This window comes from Marmota flaviventris, chromosome 1, assembly GCF_047511675.1.
Source record: "Marmota flaviventris isolate mMarFla1 chromosome 1, mMarFla1.hap1, whole genome shotgun sequence".
Classification (NCBI taxonomy): Eukaryota; Metazoa; Chordata; class Mammalia; order Rodentia; family Sciuridae; genus Marmota; species Marmota flaviventris.
Genome location: NC_092498.1, coordinates 206,089,912 through 206,114,793, shown reverse-complemented (window position 1 = coordinate 206,114,793; position 24,882 = coordinate 206,089,912). Strand labels below are relative to the sequence as shown.

At 53.4% G+C, this 24,882-nt stretch overlaps 2 protein-coding genes across 2 annotated transcripts; one reads left to right on the top strand and one right to left on the bottom strand.

The window, feature by feature from the left end:
- Positions 1 to 729: 729 nt before the first annotated feature.
- Bst2 (bone marrow stromal cell antigen 2) lies at positions 730 to 3,328 on the bottom strand. Its single transcript, XM_027932250.2, has 5 exons — positions 2,961 to 3,328; positions 1,932 to 1,986; positions 1,728 to 1,788; positions 1,332 to 1,452; positions 730 to 1,060 (listed from the first exon to the last, which is right to left on the bottom strand). The coding sequence occupies exons 1-4, from the start codon at positions 3,246 to 3,248 to the stop codon at positions 1,350 to 1,352; spliced, it is 507 nt and encodes a 168-aa protein (XP_027788051.1). The 5' UTR covers positions 3,249 to 3,328; the 3' UTR covers positions 730 to 1,060; positions 1,332 to 1,349.
- A 10,679-nt stretch (positions 3,329 to 14,007) lies between these two features.
- On the top strand, positions 14,008 to 17,556 carry Mvb12a (multivesicular body subunit 12A). Its single transcript, XM_027932572.2, has 9 exons — positions 14,008 to 14,182; positions 14,255 to 14,353; positions 14,472 to 14,568; positions 15,509 to 15,635; positions 15,988 to 16,107; positions 16,188 to 16,294; positions 16,617 to 16,678; positions 16,979 to 17,035; positions 17,191 to 17,556. The coding sequence occupies exons 1-9, from the start codon at positions 14,093 to 14,095 to the stop codon at positions 17,251 to 17,253; spliced, it is 822 nt and encodes a 273-aa protein (XP_027788373.2). The 5' UTR covers positions 14,008 to 14,092; the 3' UTR covers positions 17,254 to 17,556.
- The last annotated feature ends 7,326 nt before the right edge of the window (positions 17,557 to 24,882 follow it).

Here is a 24,882-nt window from a genome sequence, read left to right as displayed (position 1 = left end):
TAGTTGGGATTCCAAGGAAACTCGGAGGAAGGGAGAAAATAAAGAGGGAAAGGACTGGGGGTCCTGAGAGGAGCCAATCAGGTGGGTGAACTCCCTCAATTTGGGAGAAGTAGAGTCTCTGGAGAGGGGTTCCCAGAACTGGCCAGTGCAGGATGAACGAGACCCTGGGGATGGAGGGGGAACACTGAGAGAATCCTGGCCTGGATGTGTCTGCAGATTCCCGCAAAGTCCCAACCCAGCGCTTTCTGGGGGAAGCAGGACAAGGGTCAGGGCAGCCATGATTTCCTCATTAGAACCTCAGACATCAGGAGGGACCCAGGGAGGGGAGCTGATGGTTGGCGCTATCAGCTCTAAACACGGTGAGGGTTTTTAAGATGATTCCAGCAGGCAGGGCCGGGTGGCCCACACACGCTGTGATCCCAGTGGCCGGGGAGGCTGAGGCAGGAGGATCGAGAGTTCAAAGCCAGCCTCAGCAATTTAGCGAGGCCCTAAGCAACTCAGTGAGACCCTGTCCCCAAATAAAATACAAAATAGGCTGGGGAAGTGTCTCAGTGGTGAAGCCCCCCTGGGTTAAAAAAAAAAAAAAATTAATTCCAGCCAAGAAGGCGGGGGAGGCCCTAGTGGTGTCTGAAGGCATTTGGGAAGGGTGCCCACATCATCCAGATGTCCACCCTCACCTGCAGGGGAGGACTCAGATGCTTGGGGGTGATACAATGACACTCCAGAAACTTGAGAGTAAGAGGTCTTTCCTCCCAAAAGAGATGTTTATTTTTTGGAGCTCAAAGACCCCCAGAGGAAAGCAACACCCACCCCTAATACAGCAAGAGGCAGCGTCCCCACCCTTCCACCATCCCCGGCCCAAGTAGGGTGGCTTCCAAGGAAGCAGCCCCGCTTCCACCCAGCTGCTTGGCCTCCCCTCCCCCATTGCCCCACGGCCCCTGCACAGCTGCCCCATGGCCCCTTCACTTTTACTCGTCCCCTCTCCCCTCAGTAACCAGCTGGGTCAAGGGACAGTCGCTGGGAAAAGCAGAGGTGCAGCCGGACCAGTTCAGATTGGGGCCTAGGAGACATGATAAGAGAGACTCAGGATAGACTGAAGGCAGACAGAACAGAGCCCGCAGCCTCCCTAAACCCCGCCCCTCCCTAAGCCCCGCCCCTCAGGCCCCTCAGGCCCCTCCCCTCGCCCCTGAGTCTCCTCCCTCTCCCCCCCCCCCCCCCGCAGCTCCTCTCTCCTCCAAGCGGTGAGGCCCGCCCCCCCCATCCCTTGGAGTCCCTGCCCCCCTCCCAGCGCCCCCAGCTTCCTCCTCCCCAGGGCCGCCCAGGATCCTGACCTCTGGCCTCCTGGGGCCTCAGAGCAGCGGAATGGCGAGGCTCAGGAGCAGGAGCCACATGGAGAGCTGCAGAACGATGGTGGCCTGGGAGCTGGCCGGGATGGTCTGGGTGTTCTCCGTTCTAGGTGACGATGGGGGACTCAGGCAGCCGCTGGGCCATCATCTTGCATGACAGCCCTGGCCACCCTCCCCACCGAGCCTCGTCCCCACCCCAGTCACTGGGCAGTAGCCACCTAGGGCTCTTGGACCCTACGGACAGAGTCTTCCTTTTCGAGGACTTGAACCTTACCCCCACCCCCCACCTCAGAGGCCACGTGGATTTTTGGAGCTAAGCGGGTGGGGGCGGGGGTTGGAAGTGGGAGAAGCATGGCCCAGGGCGGGGCGGGGGTCTTTGACCTTGGTCGCTCCAGTTTTTTCAAAGTCTCCTGCAGCCTTTGGTTCAATTCGGTGACATTTCCTGGGGGACCAGATAGAATGAGGGGGCCTCAGCACGTGACCGTGCCCCTCACCCACCAGGCGCTTGGGCACAACCCCGCCCCTTCTCCAGCCCGGTCCTAGACGTCCTGCCCCACCCCTCAAAGTCCCCTGTCCCCTTCTCACTCTCAAGTTCCTGCACTCGCGCCTGTAGCTGCAGCTCCTGGGCCTTCAGTTTCACCTGGGACAGAACAGAGGGTCAGAAACCGGTTCTGAGCCGGGCGCCTGGCCGCACGCCTGTCATCCCAGCGGCTCAGGAGGCTGAGGTAGGAGGATCCTGAGTTCAAAGCCAGCCTCAGCGACTTAGTGAGGCTCTAAGCAACTCAGTGAGACCCTGTCTCTAGATAAAATACAAAAAAAAGGGCTGGGGACATGGCTCAGTGGTGAAGCGCCCCTGGGTTCAATCCCTGGTACCAAACAATCAAAAAAGAGTTCTGGCTTTGCAGTGGTCTGTCGCTATCCTGGGCATGAAGCCCCAGTTCCTGCTGTCACAGGACTTCCCTCTAAACTCCTTTCACATTCCCTGACAACCTCTCTGCACCTCAGGTTCCAACCTCCAAGAATGGCCACCAGCATGCACCCCCACAGGGTCGCCCATAAATGTGGGATCCTTTAGATAGATAGGGTTTTTCAACATGGGAATTGGGAGGCTCTCTGTATCCAAACCCTAGCAGAAATTTCCAGATCCTCTACCTTATCACCCAAGAAGATTTAGCAGATTCTTCTCAAACTCAGAACACGTCGTGATTTCCCAACTCAGACATTCAGGGTCTCAGTGAAAATTTCAGATTCAGTAAAAATTTCCAGAGCCCCTTCTTCAAGGCCTGGTGAAGTCACTGTCCAGCCCTGAGTGGGGGTTTCTGTTTCCTGAAGACTGGTACCCACTGAGAATTTAAGCTTCCCCACACCCGTGCCCTGGAAAAACGTCTGCAGATTTCTTCAACTCCTGCCGGGAATACCGAGGCCCCTGATTTGGGGGCTGCTGAAAGTTTTAAGGACTCACTCACACCAGTGCCCTGGAAAGTATTTGGTCCCTAAATCCTGGTGGGGAAATCCAGACCTTCCTATTGTGGGGGACCAGGGACAGATTCCCAGCTTCCCCTCTCCCCGGGGTCCTGTGGGGCCCCAGCCCTCCCTAGGGTGGCGGTGGCTTACCACAGTCTGGTTACAGGTGTCAGCTCGGGTCTCGGCCGCCAGACTCTCCTCCTTGGCTTGGATCAGCTGCTTCTTCAGGAGCTGGGTGACATTGTGGCACTGCCTCTCCAGCTCGAGACCATTCTGGCAGGCTTCACTGTAATATTTGACCATGAAAATGGACAGAGCGATTATCAGGCCCGCCATGACGAATCCCACCAACAACCACAGCCAGCACCTTCGAGGGGTGCCCTCCTTCATTTGATCATCCATGGGCACTGGCAAGTAGTGGTAAAAAGAGGGTGCCATCCCCGTTTCCCTAAGATGTAAGGGGTTTGGACAGAGGCTCGAGCCCTGGAATCTTCTAGAGACCGCCCCCTTATTAGCATAGGGGAGTTCCTGACTAATAGCCAAGTTCCAGGAAGTCCCCTGTCTGCCTGCTGGAGGGCTGAACAGGCCCAAGCAAGCTCCAAAACATTCAGGTTTTGGTTTCAGTTTCCCAGAAGAGAGATAGGTTTTATTTTTCTTGAATTTTCATCCTCCTCAGCTAGATGCTGGCCACTGGGACAGCCATGTATTGTCCCTGCCCTCTCCTGCACGCAGGCCTCCTCTATCCTGTACCCTGACCTGAGAGGCATGGTCCGGCCACCCCTGCTGGGCCACCCCCCAGTCGGGGAAGCTGAGGCCGCCAGGTTGAGCAGTCAACAGGGGCTTGGTTGGAACCTTCGAGGTTGGCTCAACAGGCCTGATTTTGTGTTCGGGGGTCTCCGGGGGTGACCCAGCAGCACCTTAGGGGGACTTGGGAGTCCGAGAGGGTGCTGGGAACCTGGAGAGGAGGAGGTGGCTCAGACCACATTGCCCCATTCGTCCCCCGGCAGCAAACCAGGTACCCCCACCCCCCCCACACACACCCCCACCCCCAGCCCTGTCCTGGCTGCTGCTTCTAGAATCTGCGCCTGCAACTTGGACAGGCCCAGCGAGAGCTCTGCTTGCTTATCCATATCGTGAGGCAAGAACAGGACTGGCTTCTCCGGAGCCCACAGAGGGGCGGTTCAGTATCTAGCAGGGGGGCTCCTGGATGGGCAGACCACCCAGCAGGCCTGCGGCTCAGGGCAGGTGGCCAGGGGTAGGGAGCATATTCTGAAGAAAGGTGCCAGGTACCATTTGCAACATGCTGATCACAAAAGGCCAGAAGGGTCATCCAGGGGACAGGCCCAGGAGGGGCTGGACCCTAGGGTGGGGCACTGGGAGGGAGAGCTCAGTCTCTGGGGGAAATGGGCCTGGTTACAGACTGCCAGGTGCTGGTGGTGACAGCCGGGGGTAGCAGGGGTTGAATGTTCTTCTGGTGAATTCTTCAGCTACAGCCTGGCCACAGCCCAGATTCCATTGAGGCAGCCATTCTGAGTGTTTGTGTCCAGCTGGGCCAGACGGCACATGGGGGCCAAGGCCAGTGTCCCAGGCCTCCGCGAGAGCTGCTCTAAGGGCCCCAGCCTGGCACACACACGTCCCTTTCCCTAGATCCCACCCCGCTCCTAGCCACATAGCAGCCAAGGAACGAGGGGTGGGGAGATCTTGCTAAAAAGGCCCAGGGGGACTTGTGTGTCCCATGAGGAGGGCCTGACAACACCCCGGCCAGGACTCCAGGTGCAGAGCCACCGCCCTTGCCAAAGCTGCCGCTATTCTGGCTTCAAACATGGTGGGCAGTTTGGGACCAGGTCGGAGGCCAGGTGTGATGTTATGAATTCGTGGTCTTTGTCCCAATTTCCTGGCATTCAGTCCCTAAGACCCTGGGCAGGCATCTTGCGTGCTAGTGAGGTGACTGGTGACCAGCAGCCCCTAGATAGCTTCTGATGGGGACTAGTCACCAGAAAGACTAGGGCAGGATAAAGAGTTGGAACTTTGAGCCCTACTCCCACCCTCCAGAGGGGGAAAGGAGTGAAGCCTGAGTCAATCTTCCTTGGCAGAGGCTGTAATCCTTTAGGCCTCTGTCAGCTCAAAGGGACAGGGTTCTGGTGTTAGGGGACAGACAGGTGTGAATGGTGGGAACATGAGGTTCACAGAATAATTCTATAAAATGGGCCCACTGGGCCGACCCCCACATACTATCTTTTCCAAGAAACAAATTACCCGGAGCCCTGCCTGGCTTCAGGGGCCAGGATATGTCACATTCCTCAGCAAACTACCTGTTATCTGCAGGGGAAATGCAGGCCCAAAAAAAGGTTAAAAAGAGGAACCCAAGTTACCCTGAAGGGGGAGATGTTTGTGACCCTTTCACAGACCATATCCTGAAAACTCAGGGAGATAAGCATAATATTTCCTAACCACAAAATCTGTAAGAATTCGTGGCTAAGAGCCCAATTAGAGCCGGAAGTGGTGGCATATATCTGTAATCCCAGCGGCCCGGGAGGCTGAGACTGGAGGCTCGGAAATCAAAGCCAGCCTCAGCAATTTAGCAAGGCCCTAAGCAACTCAGTGAGACCCAGTCTCTAAATAAAATATTAAAAAAGGGCTGGGGATGGGGCTCAGTGGTTTAGCACCCCTGGGCTCAATTCCTGGTACAAAAAAAAAAAAAAGAAAGAAAGAAAAGAAAGAAACTGATAAAGAGACAAAAATAGGAGAAAAGTGTGCGCTCTGCCCATCTACTGTATCCTCAGGGGTAGTTAGTGTCATCCCAAGGTGATGGGGGGGGGGGCTCAGGTGCCCTATGTCTATTAGGAGTTGGGGGCAGGAAGAATAGTGAGTGTAGACAATTTGGAGGGGTCATGGGTGGTTTTTCGGGGATCTTAATGTTCTTGGAGGCAGGACAAAGCCCACGTGGCTTGCAGGGTGGACCGTGGTTTGTAAATGATTCTCTTTGGGACCCACAGAGGACAATGGTGTTGGTGACAGGGGTCCAAGTGTGTGGGCAGACATCACGCAGCCTCCTTGCTGCTGTAGGAGTTTGCGATGAGTTAAATAATTCACCAGTTAATTATTTCTGTAGTGCTGGGGATGGGACCCGGGCCCGTGCGTGTTCTAGACAAGTGCTCTGCCACTGAGCTATACTCACACCTGGCTCCTTTTGGGGGGGCGGCAGGTAACTGGGAATTGAACTCAGGGGTTTTACCATTGAGCTACATCCTCAGTCCTTTTTATTTTTTATTTTGAGAGAGTGTCTAGGTTGCTTAAGGCCTCGCTGAGTTGCTGAGGCTGGCCTCAAACCTGTGATCCTCCTGGCTCAGCCTCCCACATTGCTGGGACTTCAGGCATGTGCCGCCATGCCCGGCTTGGTTCCTTTAATTTAACATCACAGCATCCCTGGGGGGGTCTATCATGGGGCCACATGGAAGCTCTGCTTCACATAACTAGCTCTATGCATCTCTTAGTCTGAATCCTTTGCAAAATGATTCAGAAGAAACTGGTAAAGGGCTGGGGCTTTTGAGAAACAGAGGCAGCCCTGACAAACAGACCCCAGATTCCTAAGCACTAAAACTGACCCCCTCACTGACTGATAGAACAAGCTCCAAACCTCTGGTGCCTGAAGAAAATTGATGTGCTCCCTAGACCCCCTCTCAGGACAACCTGTATAAGCCCAGGTCCTTTCTTTGTTCAGGGGCTCATTTTCCACCAGGAAAGTGGGTCCCACCACAGCGTCATTTCATCCCTGTATCCCCTGCTCCGGTGTGAAACTTCCTTCCTGAATAAAGTGCTGAGCTGATTTGAAGTTTGCGTTCATCCTGGTCTTTTTGCACCAACACAACTCAGAGGAGGAAAAGTTTATGTATGTATTTATTTATTTATTTTAAATTCTAATTTGTTATATATGATGGCAGAATGCATTACGATTAATAGTACACATATAGAGCACAATGTTTCATATCCCTGGTTATATACAATGTATATGCACACCATTGGTGTCTTCATACTGGTACTTAGGGTAATGATGTCCATCTCATTCCACCGACTTTCATAACCCCCTGCGCCCTCCCTTCCCCTCCCACCCCTCTGCCCTATCTAGAGTCCGTCTATTCCTCCCATGCTCCCCCTCCCTATCCCACTATGAATCAGCCTCCTTATAGCAGAGAAAACATTCAACATTTGGTTTCTTGGGGTTGGCTAACTTCAATTAGCATAATACTCTCCAACACCATCCATTTACCTGCAAATGCCATGATTTTATTCTATTTTATTGCTGATAAAATGTTCCAATGGAACATTTCATCCATTCATCTATTGAAGGGCATCTAGGTTGGTTCCACAGTTTAGCTACTGTGAATTGTACTGCTATAAGCATTGATGTGGCTGTGTCCGTGTACTAGGCTGTTTTTAAGTCCTCTGGGTATAGACCGAGGAGAGGGAGAGCTGGGTCAAATGGTGGTTTCAGTCCCAGATTTCCAAGGAATCTCCACACTGCTTTCCATAGTGGCTGCACCAATTTGCAGTCCCACCAGCAATGTATGAGTGTGCCTTTTCCCCCACATCCTTGCCAACACTTATTGTTGTTTGTCTTCATAATAGCTGCCATTCTGACTGGAGTGAGATAAAATCTTAGAGTCGTTTTGATTTGCATTTCTCTAATTGCTAGAGATGATGAGCATTTTTTTTATATATTTGTTGATTGATTGTATATCCTCTTCTGAGAAGTGTCTGTTCAGGTCCTTGGCCCATTTGTTGACTGGGTTATTTTATTTTATTCGGTGTTTAGCTTTTTGAGTTCTCTATATACCCTAGAGATTAGTGCTCTATCTGATGTGTGGGAGTAAAAATTTGCTCCCAGGATGTAGGCTCTCTGTTCACCTCACAGATTGTTTCTTTTGCTGAGAAGAAACTTCTTAGTTTGAATCCATCCCATGTATTAAAGGAAAAGTTTATTTTGCGCTCATGGCTCCAGAGGTTCAGTGGCGGAGGGCGTGGCAGAGGGCAGCTGCTGGGGTCCTGGCCACAGGGGCAAAGAGAGAGACAGGGAGGAAGCAGAGACAGAATACGACCCCCAAGGCATGCCCCAGGACCCACTTCCTCCAGTCGCACCCTGCCTGCCTTCAGTTACCACTCAGGAATCCATGTGGATTATTAATCCACCAAGTGAATTAATCCAGCGATGAGGTTCCAGCTCCCACAGGAGGACGGCCCCTTAGGGGAGCATCCTCAGTTCCTGTCTGAGGGTAACTGCTCCCACTTAGTGGGGTGATCTTGTCACGGGGTGACCTTGTCCTGGGGAGGTCAGTCTATGAGGCATTGTTGCTCTTGGCACCCAGGTGACTGCAGGGTTAGGGCAATGGCTGGAAGTTTCTAGAAACCACTCCATGGGTCCAGGACAGGGTGCTGTAAAAAGCTGATAGCAGAGCGTCCCTGCAAATCTGGCCTCAAGTCCTGCCTCGGTCTTGAAGGGGGATGATATAGGTGAGGTCCATGGAGAGCTGACCAATCTTGCAGGACTAGGTTTTTAGAGGAATGGCCCCTAAGTGATGAACAAGTGACAAGTGCAGAGTTACCAAGAATCTGGCCCAAGGTGTGAGGCTGTAAAGAGACACAAGACGAAGGTGGAGGTGCCAAGCTCTACCCTGTGGGTAGTTCCACTTGGGTGTCCCCAGGTCCCAGTGAACAGTCAGTGCTTTTGGGAAGAGGTCTCTGTCTCTGTCACAGAATAGGTACTTCATGAGACAGCCTTGATCCGTTTATCTCTGTGTCTCATTATTTGAACATCTTTTCCAGGACACTTATTGCTTTGCTATTGACACTTCATGTTTTTTTTTTTTTTTGTTTGTTTGTTTGTTTTGTTTTGTACCAGGGATTGAACTCAGGGCACTCCACCACTGAGCCACATCCCCAGCCCTGTTTTGTATTTTATTTAGAGAAAGGGTCTTGCTGAGTTGCTTAGTGCCTCGCTGTTGCTGAGGCTGGCTTTGAACTCCCAATCCTCCTGCCTCAGCCTCCAGAGCCACTGGGATGACAGGTGTGTACCCCCCACTCCAGGTTTGGAGACAGGGTCTTTCTAAGTTGCCCAGACTGGCCTCCAACTTTTGATCCTCCTGCCTCAGTTTTCTGAGTTACTGGACTACAGATGTGTGCCACTGTTCCCAGCAAAATAGGATTTGTGTTGGCTAATTTTACCCAACTGCAGGTTAAATTAAGTATTCTGTCACACTTTTTTTTTCCCCCCTGTTACTGGGGATGGAACCCAGGGTCTAGCTTCTGCTAGGCAAGTGCTGGACCCCTGAGCTTCAGCCCCAGCCCTGACATTGGAATTTCAGTCTCCTTTTGATTTTTTTCTCACTTACCGGTGGAAAAACTTTCTTAGCTCACAGGTCTCTCCCCCCCACCCCAGGCAGAAGGTATGAGACTGTCAGCCCACACCCACTCGCCCCCAAGAGGACAGATGCACTCCTAGACCTTCACTTGGAGCTGTCATGGATCAAAAGTGAGACATGGGCTGTCCCTTTCCCTCTCACTCAATCTTTTAATTTGTTTATTTTTTAATATTTTTTGTTGTAGTTGGACTCATCACCTTTAATTAATTAATTAATTTTTTGTGGTTACTGAGGATCCAACCCAGCGCCACGCACGTGCTAGGCGAGCGCCCCAGGCTCATCACTCATTCTTACGGGCCTCAGGGACCTGGTGCATCTTTAGAGACAGAGTCCCCTGGCAGTGACGCTCCAAGGACAAACAGCGTGACCCATCAGCCAGTTGAAGAGTCACACGTGCAGCGGTCCTCAGGCCCCTGGGCGGCTGCTCGTGATGGGTGTCCCCTGCCTGTCGCCTGCCTCTCCCCGCAGCAAGGCAGAGGTGTTTGCACGGGATGTGACGCGCCGACGACAGATGTAGAGGTGCCGAATGACCAGCTGCCTACCGCGTCCTCGAGGTTCAAGTGCATGACCCAGAAAACGAAAAGACCTTCCAAAGGACCCTGAGCCTTCCTAACTCTAGGCCCCTCTATTACCCCGTCCCGGGATAAACTAGCCGTCCTTGGTCCCGGAGCCACCCCGGGGCCTCTTGGTCAGTGTCTGTGGGCAGGAGCCAGAACAGGGCGGGCCACCGGGCCACCGCCCAGCGATGGCGCCCATCCTGGGGCTTTAGGCTGCAGACTTCTGGGTTCTTCTTCCCGCCCAGGAAAGGGGCCGCCGAAGAGCCCGCCAAAGGACATCACGGGAACCGACAGCAGACACCCCATCTGACCACACGCGCTTCCGTGGGGGTGACCTAGGCCCAAAGCCACACCCCTGTCGCCGCCAGCTCCGCGCCTCTGCAGCCCGAGCTGAGCCAGCGCAGCCCTGCGACCCGGGCGCCCCCTCCCGAGTGGCCGCTCTCGGGGTCTTCGGGGCCTTTGGGGCCGTTGGGGGCCTTGCAGTGTCTCCCCTCGGCTTAACCAAGAAGTCCCCGTGGTCGGCCTGGCGCTGGGAGGCGCTGGGTTCCATCCTTAGCGCCACGAATAAATAAAATGAAGGAATTGTGTCCGTCTACACCTAAAAAAAAAAAAAAAAAAGTCCCAATAATCTCGTTCCCATTGAAGCCCATCTTAAAAATCAGGATCAGGTGGGTCCTCTACCCTGGAGGGAAATGCCCAGGCAAGAGCAAAAAGGAAACTTTATTTAAGAAACAGGAGAGAGAGAAGGAGGGAGGGAGGGGGTCGGGGTCCAGAGCTGGTGCCCCGGGTAGTGGGGTGTCTTGCCCGTTTATAGATTTTGGGTTTCTTTTCTTTTTCTGCCTCCTCCTCCCCCATCCTGCTACGGTGACCAAAAGTGACCAAAAGGGCAGGAAGAGAGCAGCAGGGGGTGACTGCTGGTGTTGAACTGGGACCCCTCCCCTGCCCCAGGCTGTTAGCCCCCAGGTCATCGATGGGGAGTGCGATGGACCCGCTTCCTTTTCTTTGATCGTCAGCTGCTGATCCTTTGCCCTGTCTGCCTGTCACAGACCTGCCTTCAGCTGGTGGAAAACACCAGAACACACTAAAAAATATAGAAGACGAGTTCATATTTTGTTCCCTGATTTTCCACATTTTTCCTCCTGAGGGGTCTAAAAACCATGTCACCAAATTAAATGCCTTTATTATACCTGTGACATTAAGCACCCCCGAAGGAATTACATGACATGAAATGCTACAAACTACCAGATGGAGAACTTCTCTGAAGGAGATGAAGAGGGAGGCTGGCGAGGTGAGGGCTACTTTGGGCGTCTAGAAAAGGAGCCATTAGGGCCAGGATGTGGCAAGTGCTGGTGGCAGAGGAAGCCCAAGCCATTACTTCTGACCTTCTGTGTCTGACCTCACATTCTCATGGCAATTAGCTAAACATCTGGGATAGGTGTTAACCATCCACAGTGACAGAGAACTTGGCCAACCTCCTCCCTGAGGATGCAGGAAGGTTCCATGTTGTCCAAGGGTCAGAATTTCCTCTCCTTATCTTAACCCCCAATGGAACACCCCACCAATGTGTGTGCTGAATGCACTCATTCACCGACACCTTATTGGAATTTAAGGTTTGTCTTGCCCACTCGACTGAAAAACGAGGGAGATAGTAACCAGCAGAAGGAAACAGGTTTGTTCAAAGCCAGTCCTGAAGATAAAGGGCTTCGTTTTCACAGCAGATCTCTATCTTAGGGGATTCGGGAGCAGAACTTTTATGGGAGAAGGGAGGTACAGTGGGACAATGGGCAGGAAATCCCTGCTGGGTGTGGGCCTTCCTCTCCAGAGCTGTGTTTTTCTTGCCTGTCCTTCCTCAACCAAATGCTCAGGACCTTGCTCTCCTGGGACCAACATCTGCGTTTCCCTTGTAGACAACACATTACTAGCCAGGCATGGTGATGACATACCTGTAACTCCTGGGACTCAGGAGGCTGAGGTAGGAGGATTGCAAGTTTGAGGCCAGCCTCAGCCGTTTAGTGAGATCCTAAGGAATTTAGCAAACACAAACAAACAAACAAAAGACTGAAGATGTAGCTCAGTGGTAAAGTGCCTTTGGGTTCAATGCCCAGTACCAAAAAAAAAAAAAAAAAAAAGACATCATTCTTCTGCAAGTAATTCCCATATGAGCTGGAGCTGTGGTTACAGAGGCCTCTTTTTGAAGTTTAGAACCATAAGGAAATAACTGAATGAAGAAAATAAAGAGAGAATAAAGAGAGAGGAGAGGCAGCTCAACAGTACCACGGGTTTATTTTGGACAAATATTTTGCCCAGTGGAAATTAGACTGTCTTCTGCCTGGGGCAGACACAGGGGCATGAGGGAGTGGGGGAATTTTGGCCGTTAGGTTGTTGCTAGGGAACCATGTGGGGAGGTCCTTGTGGGTTGCTGCCTTCATTCTTTGAGGTGGTCACTGTTTCATGCGGAACCAGGTGTTTTCTGATTCCAGTCCCAGATAACCGTTTCTTTTCTTTGCATGACGGTGAAGCATTGTCTGAAGTTTAAGTTCGGTTGAGTCAGAGCAACTATAAGGTGACTCTCTGTTCTAAGGTGGAGGATATGTTTCAAGATGACCTTGTTGCCTGGGTCAAGTTCTACCTGACAAGAACGTCGTGAGAAAGTGCAATTCTGTTAGAGACATCTTCCCAGGGAGTTGCTCAACTCGATGACACCTTCTTTCTCTTTCACTGCTGAGAGCCATAGCCAAGTAGGAATGACGCATGGCATTTTTGGGTTGAAAGGTGACCCTGCTCAGGGATTAGGGTGGCTCCAGTTTTAGGGCGGATCCTGCTGGGATTAGGGCATATCCTGCTGGGATTAGGGCATATCCTGCCGCCTCAGGCGCCCACTCCTTGAGGTCCCGTTGAGTTCTTGCGGGGTTCTGAGAGAATTGGTATGCAGAGCCCTGTGGAGGGAGTGTATTTTTCCCAGAACGTGCGTGTAGAGTGTCGGTGAGAGTTCGGGAATAAAGAGTTGCTGTTTGAATCTACAAGGCTTTTGTGGTGGCTCGGGTATTTTGTGCCCAGCCAGACTGCGGCATTTCACTCTTTTTTAAAGGACAACTTGAATCTGTGTCCCCAGGCCACGGTCAGTTATATTTTCCCTACCACTGAGCTACAACCCCACTCACTTTTTAAACTGATTGAATCTGTGAATAAGTTGTGCCCAAGATTTCATGGCTCATCATGGAAAGCAAATGAAAGAAAAAGAAAAAGAAATGGAGTCAGATCTCAACGGACCCGCGATGCTTAACTATTAAGCATTTTTCCAGGGAGAAAATGGCAACTTGTTACAAAAGAGGGTCTGAGTTTTAGAGGGTTCAGTGGGACTACATCATAGCAAAATGTGTAGGTTGGGTGGTCAGGGGAACAATAGTAGACACGGGAAATTCAGAGCCCATTGATGCTGGGAAATGGTGAAAGTCCAGAGCCTACTGTTTTCTTTCTCTCCCTGGTAGCCTTGTCCTCCATTTCTCCCTGGGGATTGTTTTTCCATATTAGTAGTCATGATCCATAATTTCGTGGCAGAGGATGGTAATGGAGATGGAAATCAGGGACACTCCAACACTGACACAAATCCCCAGCCTTTTAAAAAAATATTTATTTTTTAGTTGTAGGTGGACACAGAATATCTTTATTTCATTTTTACGTGGTGCTGACGATTGAACCCAGTGCCTCACACGTGCTAGGTGAACGCTCTACCGTGGAGCCACAACCCCAGCCCAGGATCTCTCCTAAGTAGCATAAGCCGGCCTCCAATTTGCAATCCTCTTGTCTCAGCCTCCCAAGTAGCTTGGATTATAGGCCTAGGTCACCTTGCCCGGCCATATTTTTCATTATTTAAATTAATGGCTACAATTACTTCTTTAGCAATGACTCCCCAGAACAAGAATTGAGAGTTTTTCACTCTTCCAAATTTCCCGGGTTAACACCTCCTCTTAAAAGGCTGGTGCCGCAAGGGATTCCGGGTAATGTAGTCCCGAGTTGCAGAGAACGAATCCTTTAACGCGGGGCTGGGATTTCCGGCGGAAGTTGCTGGGCGTGGGAAAAATCCTAGAGTTGTTTCCGCAAACGTCTTTCACGAGAGCACCTGGGCGACGCGTGGAGGCGTGGTTCCGAGCCCCCGCGCGATTGGCCAGCGGCTCTCTGAGCACGCGCACACGATACTTCCGGCCTCTCACTTCCAGGGCCTCCTGGGAGTTGTAGTTGGACTCCTGCCCGAGCTCCGCTGTCTGGAAAGCGCTGAGGGAACCAAGGCTGTTCCCTGTCTTCCGGGAGGATGGATCCCGGACCCGGGCCCGACGCGATGCCACTAGCCAGCCTGATCTGGTCGTCAGCCTCGGCGCCCCCGCCGCGTGGATTCAGCGCGGTGAGCAGTGGCGGGGGGCGGGGGCGGACCGCGGCCGGTGGGAGCCCGGCGCTGACCGCGTCCTCCCGGTAGATCTCCTGCACTGTGGAGGGCGCGCCCGCCAGCTTTGGCAAGAGCTTCGCGCAGAAATCTGGCTACTTCCTGTGCCTTAGTCCCCTGGGCAGCCTAGAGGTAAGGGTGCCGGCCTGCCGCATCACCGGGGTCCCTTCACTGCCCGTGTCCGTTCGCGAGGCCGGGTGCCGGGCGCTCCGTCCCGGTGCTGAGCGATCCTCGCTCCCCTCCACCCCAGAACCCGCAGGAGAATGTGGTGGTCGACATCCAGGTCGTGGTGGACAAGAGCTCCCTGCCGCCGGGCTTCTCTCCTGTCTGCGACCCCTTGGACTCCAGTAAGACGCGCGCCTGGGACCGAGCTGCCGGGGTCCCGCGGGTGGGGGGGGAGCAGGAAGGAGGCTCGCGTGGTTGGCACCCGGTGGGGACAGGGATTACTGGGGATCTGGACCCCGTTCTAAGGCGGGGTGACGTCCTCCGTCCTGAGTTAAAACCTGTGTTTGGCTCACTCTGTCCTACACTAAGAGTTCCATCCATGCGACCTGTTTATTACCATGGCTGCCACTTATCGGCTCCTTACTTCTTAGCCCAGCAAAACCCTCGCAGTTCCCCTTTTCACTTCCACGCCTTTCCTCTGCCGGGAGCACTCTTTCCATCCCCGTAGCTTAGCTGACTCCTTGTCCTCTGTCTCCGCTTCACCCTTCCTGGTCCTGCAACCCTTGTGTGGCTTTTCCAGCCTGACCCGTTTCCCAATGTTTCTTGCCATTTTTACGTGACTCTCGGGGAATATTCATGGATCCTGGAGTTGGCAAAGTTATGTAAAGGGCCAAATTGCAAATATTTTATGCTTTGGAGGCCAAAGGATAGGTGGCAGATTCTTTCTTTCTTCCTTTAAAAAACCCCCCAAAACTCTATAAAACTGTCAAAACCATTCTTACCTCATGTGCTATCCAAAAATAGGCTATGGGCTCGAATTAGCTAGGAGTCATAGTTTGCTGACCCCTGGGGGAAAGTAAGGCTTGGACCACCAGAATGGAAACCTACGACCACCCCATGAATGCTCCTTTGTGTCTCCAAAGATCTGCTCGCTCCTATTGCTCCCCAAGTGTTTAAGCAGTCTCCTTCTATGACTGTACCATTTATGATTTAACCATCTACCCAATGCTGTCCAGGTGGCTGCCTTAGCCAGGTTGCCCTGGTAAGCATCTCCTGGAGCCAGCTTTGGGTACTCTCACCTGCTCTACTTTCCTCTCTCACGTCCCTGTCCCTTACCCCCAGAGGCCTCTGTGTCCAAGAAGAAACGCATGTGCGTGAAGCTGGTGCCCCTGGGGGCTGCAGACATGGCTGTGTTTGATGTTCGACTGAGCGGAAAGACCAAGACGGTGCCTGGATACCTTCGAGTAGGGTAGGGCCTCCCTCAACCTTGGCCTTCTTTTTCTTCCTCACAACTCTTGATCTTGTTCCTGATTCTCATGGACTCCCTTGAGCCCTCCTGTCCTGCATGTTGGAGTGGGGACAGCTGTACCAGTCTGTAGAGAAATCATGAAGAATTGCTGAGTTGGGTGTTTAAGCAGCTAGAACACTGATTGGACCCTGAAGTTTTAGTGTGTAGGGTAGAGGTTGAGCTGCTGAAACAAAAATCTCCTCCCAAATGGAGGTCACCCAGAGACCTGGTTCCTGGCCTTCCCAGGGGCAGCTAGTTTCAGCCCTGCCTGTACATTGGGCCAGGATCCCTCTTCTCTTCCTTCACACTGCAGGGACATGGGTGGCTTTGCCATCTGGTGCAAGAAGGCCAAGGCCCCAAAGCCAGTGCCCAAGCCCCGAGGTCTCAGCCGGGAAATGCGGGGCCTCTCCCTGGACCCACCTAGCCAGCCCAGGTGAGCCCTTGAGCACAGGGGGTGGGGGAGCTCATGAGGGGGACCTGGCTTGACTAGGGTCCTTATCCCCTGTCCACCAGCAAAAGCAGCTTTCCAGAGCGGACACTGTCAAGGCTGGGGTCTCGGGCGTCCACCCTTCGGAGGAGCGACTCCATCTATGAGGCATCCAGTCTCTATGGCATCTCAGGTGAGCAGAGGAGAAGGTGAGGCCGAGAGGCGGGGGCTGTGGCTGCCCCAAGATCATGACACCAGGAAGGCAGGAGGACCAGGGGTGGATCCTGGCCTGTCCCCCATCTTCCCCTACCCCAACTCTGTAGGATTTTTTTTTTTTTGAGGTCCTGGGGATGGAAGCTATGGCCTCACCCATGCTAGGCCATTGCTGTACCATGAGCCACACCCCCAGTCCCCAGCCCCAGCTTGATTCTGTGACGACTGGGCAGCCCGGGGCAGGGCGGGTGGGCAGCCATGCTCCAGCCCCAGGTGATTCTCCCCTGGTGTGTTTCTTCCAGCCATGGACGGGGTTCCCTTCACGCTGCACCCCCGATTTGAGGGCAAGAGCTGTGGCCCGCTGGTGAGTAAGAGCCCTGGAGAGCCTGGATCCGCTCCTTCACTGCTGGTCTAGATGCAGGAGACCCCTGCCTCTAGCCTCCCAGCAGGAGGCTGTTCCGGGCTGGGGAGAGGGGTGGAGGCTAAGGAGCGGCCAGAGGTCTCCAGTCCCCGAATGAGGGCAGTCAGGAGGGCAGCTGGATGCGGGTAGCTGCAGGCCCTGACAGGAGATGGGGAGGGTGTGACTGTGTGCTCCTTAGAAGTGAGGGAGTGGGGGGTCCAGGTTGGGACGGAGGCCCAAGACTAATGTGCCCCTCCATGCTAGGCCTTTTCTGCCTTTGGGGACCTCACCATCAAGTCGCTGGCAGACATTGAGGAGGAGGTGGGTACAGGGTTGCGGAGGGGTGCACAGAGGTGCTGGGATCACCCCCAGGCTGCCCCATCCCCTGCTGCTCTACCGTCCCCGGGCACACCCCGACTTTCCACGCTGCAGATCACCCGGGCCCTCTCTCACTCTCCCTCTCCCGGTCCTTGCAGTACAATTATGGCTTCGTGGTGGAGAAGACAGCAGCCGCCCGCCTGCCCCCTAGCGTCTCTTAGCCACTCCTCCACCCCAGGGAAGAGCCCCGTACTGAGCCCCACAGCCTGGTGGCCGCCCTGTCTCACTCCATCTCGGGAACCTCTGAGGCACAGGGCGTCCAGACCCTCAGCCCCTGCGCTGGAGCTGCAGCCTGGGGAGGGGGTGAGAGGAGGCTGCTTGGGGGGGTCTCTGTGCCCCGGCCCTGCAGGGCAGGGGTGGGGCTGGATGGAAACCAGTGCCTTCAAGTCACACGTGTCAAGACTGTCTGGTGCCTGGAGGTGGCGCGGGCGTCCTCCTGGTAATAAACACTACCCTGTCCCTGCTGTGTGTCCTGGTCCTGGCCCCAGGTCCTCATCAGGCATATGGAGCTGCAGCCATTGAGCAAGTGGGTGATGTCATGGCACGGAGGCTTCCTTCGCCAGAGGGGGAAACTGAGGCTCAGGGAAGGGGTGAGCCCCAACTGTAGATTTGTAACTAACAGCGCTGCTGTTGATATGGTGATGGCCATATTCCCAGCATGCCCTGTGCGTGATGTCACTGGCCCTCTGTCAGCCTAGGGGGCGTCCAGTCTTTATCTACAACTTACAGTGGGGCGCGGAGGCAGGGGATGGTCAGGCCAGAGCTGGGATTCGAACCCCTGGCCTCCTCTCCTAGCCCTCAGGCCACTCAAGGCACTGGAGACACAATCGATTCTCATTCTCGCTAGTTACATTCTGTGAAGTTGCCATAGAAACAGATTTAGCAAATACTGGAGCATGGCTCCTGGGGGACACAGAGAGGTTCCTTCCAGCCCCTGGGCACAACATTTTCATCAGCTGATCAATACGTAACTTTGTTTTGTGGGTGTTTCTGTTAAAAGACGTTTTGCTACATGTGATAGATTCATTCCCGTTGAACTCGGGGCCTGCAGGACTGTCACACATGCCTGGGCAAAGCCACCAGATCTTTTCTCAGTAAGGCAGCATCTTTAGATAGCATTTCAGCATTATGCCGTGTAGGGGTGCAATAGTGACATCTCGATGAAAAAGCCCCCCAGTGCACAAAATGTGGCAGCACACAGACCCCAGTCAGGACCCTTGTGCACAGTAGCCGCTAAAACAGGAAGGCAGAATGGCCCTGGTCAGCTCCTGCCGGGAATGTGTGCATCTGTGCATGTCCACCAATGACAGAACCTATCAGGTGACCGTAAGTACAGTTGACTCAGTGTTTATGGGTTCTACTCCATGGATTCAACTAATCACAGATCTAAAATATTTGTGGAAATCCCCCGTGTTTGTACTGAACATGTACAGACTTTTTAGGGGGTCAGGATTCCCTAAAAAATAGTTAGCCAGGTGTAGTGATGCAAGCCTGTAATCCCAGTAACTTGGGAGGCTGAGGCAGAAGGATTAAAAGTAGAGGTCAGCCTCAGCAGCTTGGTGAGAACTTGTCCCCCCGAAATAGAAAGGGCTGGGAATGTAGCTCAGTGGTAGAGTGCCCCCCCCCCCCCATATAACAATTATGTTCAAATCACATTGTATTAAATGCAACTTTCTAGAGATGATTTAAAGTTCAGAGGAGGTGCTGTAGGTTCAAGCAAATGCTACACCATTTTATATAAGGGATTTGGACGCTAGTGGAGTTTGGAATCCTGTAGGTCCTGGGACCAGTTCCCTGAGGATGCCCAGGGAAAACTATAAACTTCAGCAAGTAGAATTCATAAACTCAGATTCTGTGAGGATCAGGATGGCCTGCATCGGTGAAATGAGCCGCCCCAGGGTCACTCCCCTTTCTCCCACGGGTGTGATCATCCTCGGCTGCTTCCTTGTCTGGTCTGCAGGCCCCCGAGCCTCGGTGTGTCCCGCCTTCCGCAGTCACAAACATCTGCCAGAGTTGTTCAGAGAAGTCAAGGCCCTTTCTCATGCACACTGCACCCTTAGGGGCTGCGGTGCTGTAGGCACCCGCCAGATGGGGCTGCCTTGGAAAAGCCCTGCTCGGGTTCTCCAGAGCCTGTCAGAACTCCGGCGGTGGAAATGCCTGCTCACCGCTCATTGGTCAAAATAGCCACGCGGAGGCGGGGCTCCTGCGGCGACGCTCCGCCCACCCGGGAACTGGGGTCCCGCACTCTACTAACGCGTGGAGGGAGCGACCCGCAGCTGCCGCGGGTGGAGCGGGTCAGAGGGGAGGTCCCGGCCCCGGTCCTGGGGTGCGAGGGATGTTGAATTTAATTCTGACGATAAACAAGCCGGTGGCGGGAGCGGTGGCACACGTCTGTAATCCCAGTGGCTCCGGAGGCTGAGACTGGAGGATCGCGAGTTCAAAGCAACCTCCGCAATTTAGCGAGGCCCTAAGCAACTCAGCGAGAGCCTGTCTCTAAATAAAATGTAAAAAAGGGCTTAGTGGTTAAGCTCCCCTGGGTTCAACCCGGTTTAAGAAAATAAAAAAGGATAAACAAGACCGTGGAGACCACGGCCATAGGGAGACTTCGGGCTCTACTCTGAATGCGAGAGCAAGTGGGGGTTATAGCCAAGGAGCTGAGTGCGGGGCGATGGGTGGAAAATGACTCGGGGAGACGGAGTGCGGGGATTCTTGCCGACGGCGGGCTGGAGGTGGGAGGAGATGCTTTCTTCACTGACTTAGCCAGATTCTTGATAGCTGGGCTAGACAGGTCAAAGGTCGACCGGGCCAAGTCGGGGGTCAGGAGAGAGTTCAGCAGAGCCAAGGAGTGAGTCTGCGGTGGGGAGCCAGAAGGGGGAGACACTGAGCTGTCCAGTGCACCCCTTCACCGAACCTCCCACTGCTGTGGGGACTAGGCCTCTGGAGCAGCCGGCACCTAACAGGGCACCTACCAGGTGTCGCCTGGGCTGCTCTGGCGCCGACCACAGAATCCGACCCGACTGGGAAGCAAAGGCCATTTGTTTTCTCTGGTTACCGTCCCAGCTGCCCCGAAACCAGCCCCGGATCACTTTTCAGGGTGTCCGGGGCCTCTGGGCGACCCATCTGTTCCTGTCGAACTGGACCCGTCACCTCCACACAGCCACACACCTTGTAAACTCCCATCCCTCTGAGCCCTGCCAAGCCCGGGGACAATCTGACTCTGGGGCTGGAGAGTCCATGGAACCCGCCTGGCCCGCTCCGGGCTTGGTCCCAGCAGCTCTCCTAGTTCTTGTGGTCTGCTAAGGCCACCAGCAGCCTCCACCCTCTGTCCAGGAAGCCAGAGCGCTTCTTCCTCTTGTTTGTTCAGAGGCCAGCATCAGGGGCCTGGGGACCGAGAGGGCATTCTGGAGGGACAGTACTGGCCCCACTGCTACCTAGCTGGTGCCCCTGCACAGTGGCTGCCTGGCTCTCCTCTCTGCCGCAGTCTGGCTGGGCACACAATCACGAGCCACCACACAGCTTGTAGATTCAAACAGCAACTCTTTATTCCCGAACTCACACCAGCCGTCTACAATCACGTTCTGGTGAAATCCACGTTCTCTGCCCAAATCCACATCCACTGGGCTTCTGTCTCCCAAAAAATACTGTCTGAATCCCGTGAGAACTCAAGGGGAACTCAGGCAGCAGGATACGCCCTATTCCCAGCAGGAATAATCTTAAACCTTAAACCTGGAACCTAAACCGGGAACGCCCTAAACCCGGATCCGCCCTGGTCCTTGAGCAAGGTCACTACATGCAATGTCACTGCAAAATGTCCTGTTTCCACGAGTCCTTCCACTAAGCAACATGGGGTACGCTGGCAAGGAAATTGTCATACCTACTTGGCTAATGGCTCCCAGCACCTCTCCACAGTGCAGACAGCTCCCAGCTCCTCTAGGATTTTTTCTTTTTTCTTTTTTTTGGTACAGGGGATTTAGCTCAGAGCACTTGACCACTGAGCCCCGTCCCCAGCCCTAGTTTGTATTTCATTTAGAGACAGGGTCTCACTGAGCTGCTTAGTGCCTTGCTTTTTGCTGCTTCTGGCTTTGAATTCACGATCCTCCTGCCTCAGCCTCCTGAGCCGCTGGGATGACAGACGTGCGCCACCGCGCCTGGCCTGTACGTGTCTTTTGATGAATACACACTGGTTCCTGTTGGGTAGTGTTATAGCTCAGGTCTGGAATGTTCTCCAAAGGCCCGTGTTACCTAGCCATGATGTTATGGAGGCAGCTGGTCTCTAGGAGGCTGGGCCTGGTGGAAGGGAGTTAGTCCATCAGGGGCGCCCTCGAACTAGACATGGGGACCGCGACTCTTCATTTCTCACTTCCCGGCTGCCATGAGGTGACCTCCCTTCTCCACCACGGACTCCTGCCATGCACGGAACTGCCACAGGCCCAAAGCCACAGGGCCCGAGACCATGGCCACTGAAACCACGAGCCAAAAATAAATCTATTTTCTTTCTTCCTTTTTGTGGCCCTGGGCACGGGACCCCGGCCTCATCTGTGCAGGTGAGCGCTCAACCCCTAGCCACACCCCCGCCCCTTTTCATTTAAACTTGAAACAGGGTCTCCCTGAGTCACCCAGGCGGCCTCAGTCTCCCGAGGAGCTGGGATCACAGGGGTGCCCCCCACGCCTGGATTCACTGTCCTCCTTTTGAGTTGATCTCAAGTATTTTGTCACCGCATGGAAAACTGAGCCCCCCAGAGTGGAAATACACGTTCCTGGGGGAGGGCCACGTTCCGCTCTGGCCAAGAAGACCACATGTGCTCCCGCCAGCCACAGGGACCGAGGCTCTGGTGACATTTGACATTTTCAGTCTCGTTGGTTTGGGCTGCTCCTCTCACCCCCATCCTGAATTTCCTCATTGTCCTGCACATTCTTGCCGGCTCAGAAACCTGGGCTGGAAACAGCCGTTGCTACAGCTTGGGTCTGGAATGGCCCCCAGGGGCGCGTATGTTAAAGGCTGGGTCCCCAGCTTGGCACTGGGAGGAGGTGGTGGGACCTTTAACAGATAGGGCCTGTGGGTGACTCTGGTCACAGGAGGGTGTGCCTCGGACACAGTGGGACTCCAGCCCCTCTGTCTCTTCTTCAGTCCCTGGCTAGGAGGTGACTGGATTTGCTCCCCAGGGGTTCCCACCATGGGCCTCCCACAGGCAACAGAGCCAGCCAACCATGGACTGAAATCCTCTAAAACTATGAGCCAAGATAAACCTTTCCTTGCTATAAGTTGATTTTTCTCGACTGTTTGTTATAGTAGCAGAAAGCTGGTTCACGCAGGTGTTCATGCTGTGAGGAAAGCACTGTTTTCTTCTCTTGTTTACCCACCTGCCTGACCTCTTCGTTTCTCTTTAGGAAAAGCCCAGAAAATTTACAAGACATTAGGTCACATCTTAGATGATCCCCCAAATCACGTGACCCCTAGGCCTATGTAATTCTCTTACCTTTGACTGTGGGTTGAGCTTAGAGATTTGCTTCTAACCAAAAGAGTGCAGGAAGGGCAACGGGGTGCCACTTCGTTGTCACGTTACAGAAGGAAGACACGGCTTCCATTTCGCTGCAGACTATTCTGCTGGCTTTGTTGAAATGAGCTGCCCCCTAAAGAGGACCATGTGTCACAGAACTGAGAATGGCTCTGGCCCGAAGTCACCAAGGAAAGAAGATCCTGAGCTAAACAGCCCACAGAGCACTGAATCCTGCCAGCAACCAGGAAGTCAGCTTGGCGACCAATCCTACCCAGCAAAAGGTTGACTGGAGCCTTGTGAGAGACCTAGAGGGGGAAGGACCCAGTAGAATCACAGATTAGTCAGAATTTCATTGCTATAACAAAATACCTGAGGTAGGCTACTTGATAAAGAAAACAGATTTATTTTTTGGCTCATGGTTCGGGAGGTACAAGGTCCAAGAATCACAGCACAGTTTCTGTTGAGGGCTCCTGTAGTTTGCAAGACATCATGGTGTAAGTGTGTGTGTGTGTGTGTGTGTGTGTGTGTGTCTGATCTCTCCCTGTGTCCTTAGAAAGCCACCAGGATTCAATCATGGCAGCTGATCTAGTCTAATCTAATCACTAATCTCTAAACACCATAGACAGATTGTTTATTTTTATACTGGGCATTGAACTCAGGGGCACTTGACCACTGAGCCCCATCCCCAGCCCTTTTTTATATTTTCTTTAGAGACAGGGTCTCACTGGGCTGCTTAGCTCCTCACTGTTTGTTGTTAAGTCTCGCTTTAAATTTAGGATTCTCAGGGGCTGGGGTGTGGTTCAAGCGGTAACGAACTCGCCTGGCAAGCGTGGGTTGCTGGGTTCGATCCTCAGCACACATAAAAATAAAATAAAGATGTTGTGTCTGCCGAAAACTGAAAAATAAATATTAAAAAATTCTCTCTCTCTTTTTTAAAAATTAATGAATAAATTCACGATTCTCCTGCCTCAGCCTCCAGAGTCACTGGGATGACAGGAGTGGGCCACCTTGCCCTGATATACTGCAATCTGGCTGGGCACAAATAACCGGGAGGTCATGAGCCACTTGTAGGTTCAAACAGGAACTACTTTATTACCCGAACCCAAGGGGAACTCAACGGGAACTCCGCGAGAACTCAAAAGTAGCGGGCATCTGAGGTAGCAGGAGCCGCCTTATTGCTGGACAGCAGAGGTTTATATACACAACTGAATACACAGCTTGTTTCAGTTTAGCATCATCCAGTTACAGCAATCAGTCATTATCTTAATAGTTATACACAGTTTAACTTAATCACCATCATCTTAATGGCTCCCTGGCGTTACTTCTCAACCACTCCTTCTGGCAAAATGCCAGGCGCCATCTTGACTTGGTTGTGGCTCTCAACACTGATAGATTGTTTATCTAAATAACATTAATATAAAATTCTGGTAACTGTCATAGTTTGGGTGTAAAATGTCCGCAAAGAATCCCACGTTGGAGGCCTGGTCTCTGGTGCCACCATGTCCAGAGGTGGAGCTCTGGGAGGTGACTGGATCCTGAGGACTCGGGCCTCAGCAGGGGGTTAATCCCCTGAAATCTGAGTGGCTGACTGGAGGTGGCGGGAACTACAGACAGGTGGGCTGTGGGTGGAGGAAGTGGTGACTGGGGGCAAGCCTTTGGGGACTGCATCTTGTCCCTGGTGCCTCTCCCTCCCCCTCTCTCTGCTCTTTGGCTGCCGTGAGCTCAGCCACTGACCTCCGCTGTCCTCGGCTGCACCCTTCCACTGGGACCTTCTGCCTCACATCAAGCCCAAAGAAATAAATGGAGCCAGCCCACTGTGGACTGAGACCCTGAAGCCACGCGCCGAAATCAGTCTCTCTTCTCCAAGTTGCTATTTCAGGTATTTCAGTCACAGTGAGGAAAAGTTGACTAACACAGGGATTAGACTCTTGCATGAGTTCTGAGAGACAGCCCATATTCAGAGGAGACCAAGCAGCACCCAGGTCCCCAACTACAGCAATCAAGTGCTGGATTTGGGGTGTGGTTTGTTTCTCCAGGTTTCATGTTTTGGAAGCTTGGTCCTTGGTGTGGTGATGTTAAGAGGTGGTGGGCCCTTTAAGAGGTGGGGCTTGGTGGGAGGTCTTTAGGTTATTGGGATCATTCAGTTCTACTGGAACCAGGGTTATTCTTGCTAGAGGGCTGTTACAAAAGAGCAGGCCTGGCCCTGCCTCAGTCTCTGGCTTCCTGTCTTACCGTGTGATTGCTCCCTCTCCCATTTGCTCTAGCCACGACCCCATCTGCCATGAGGTCCTC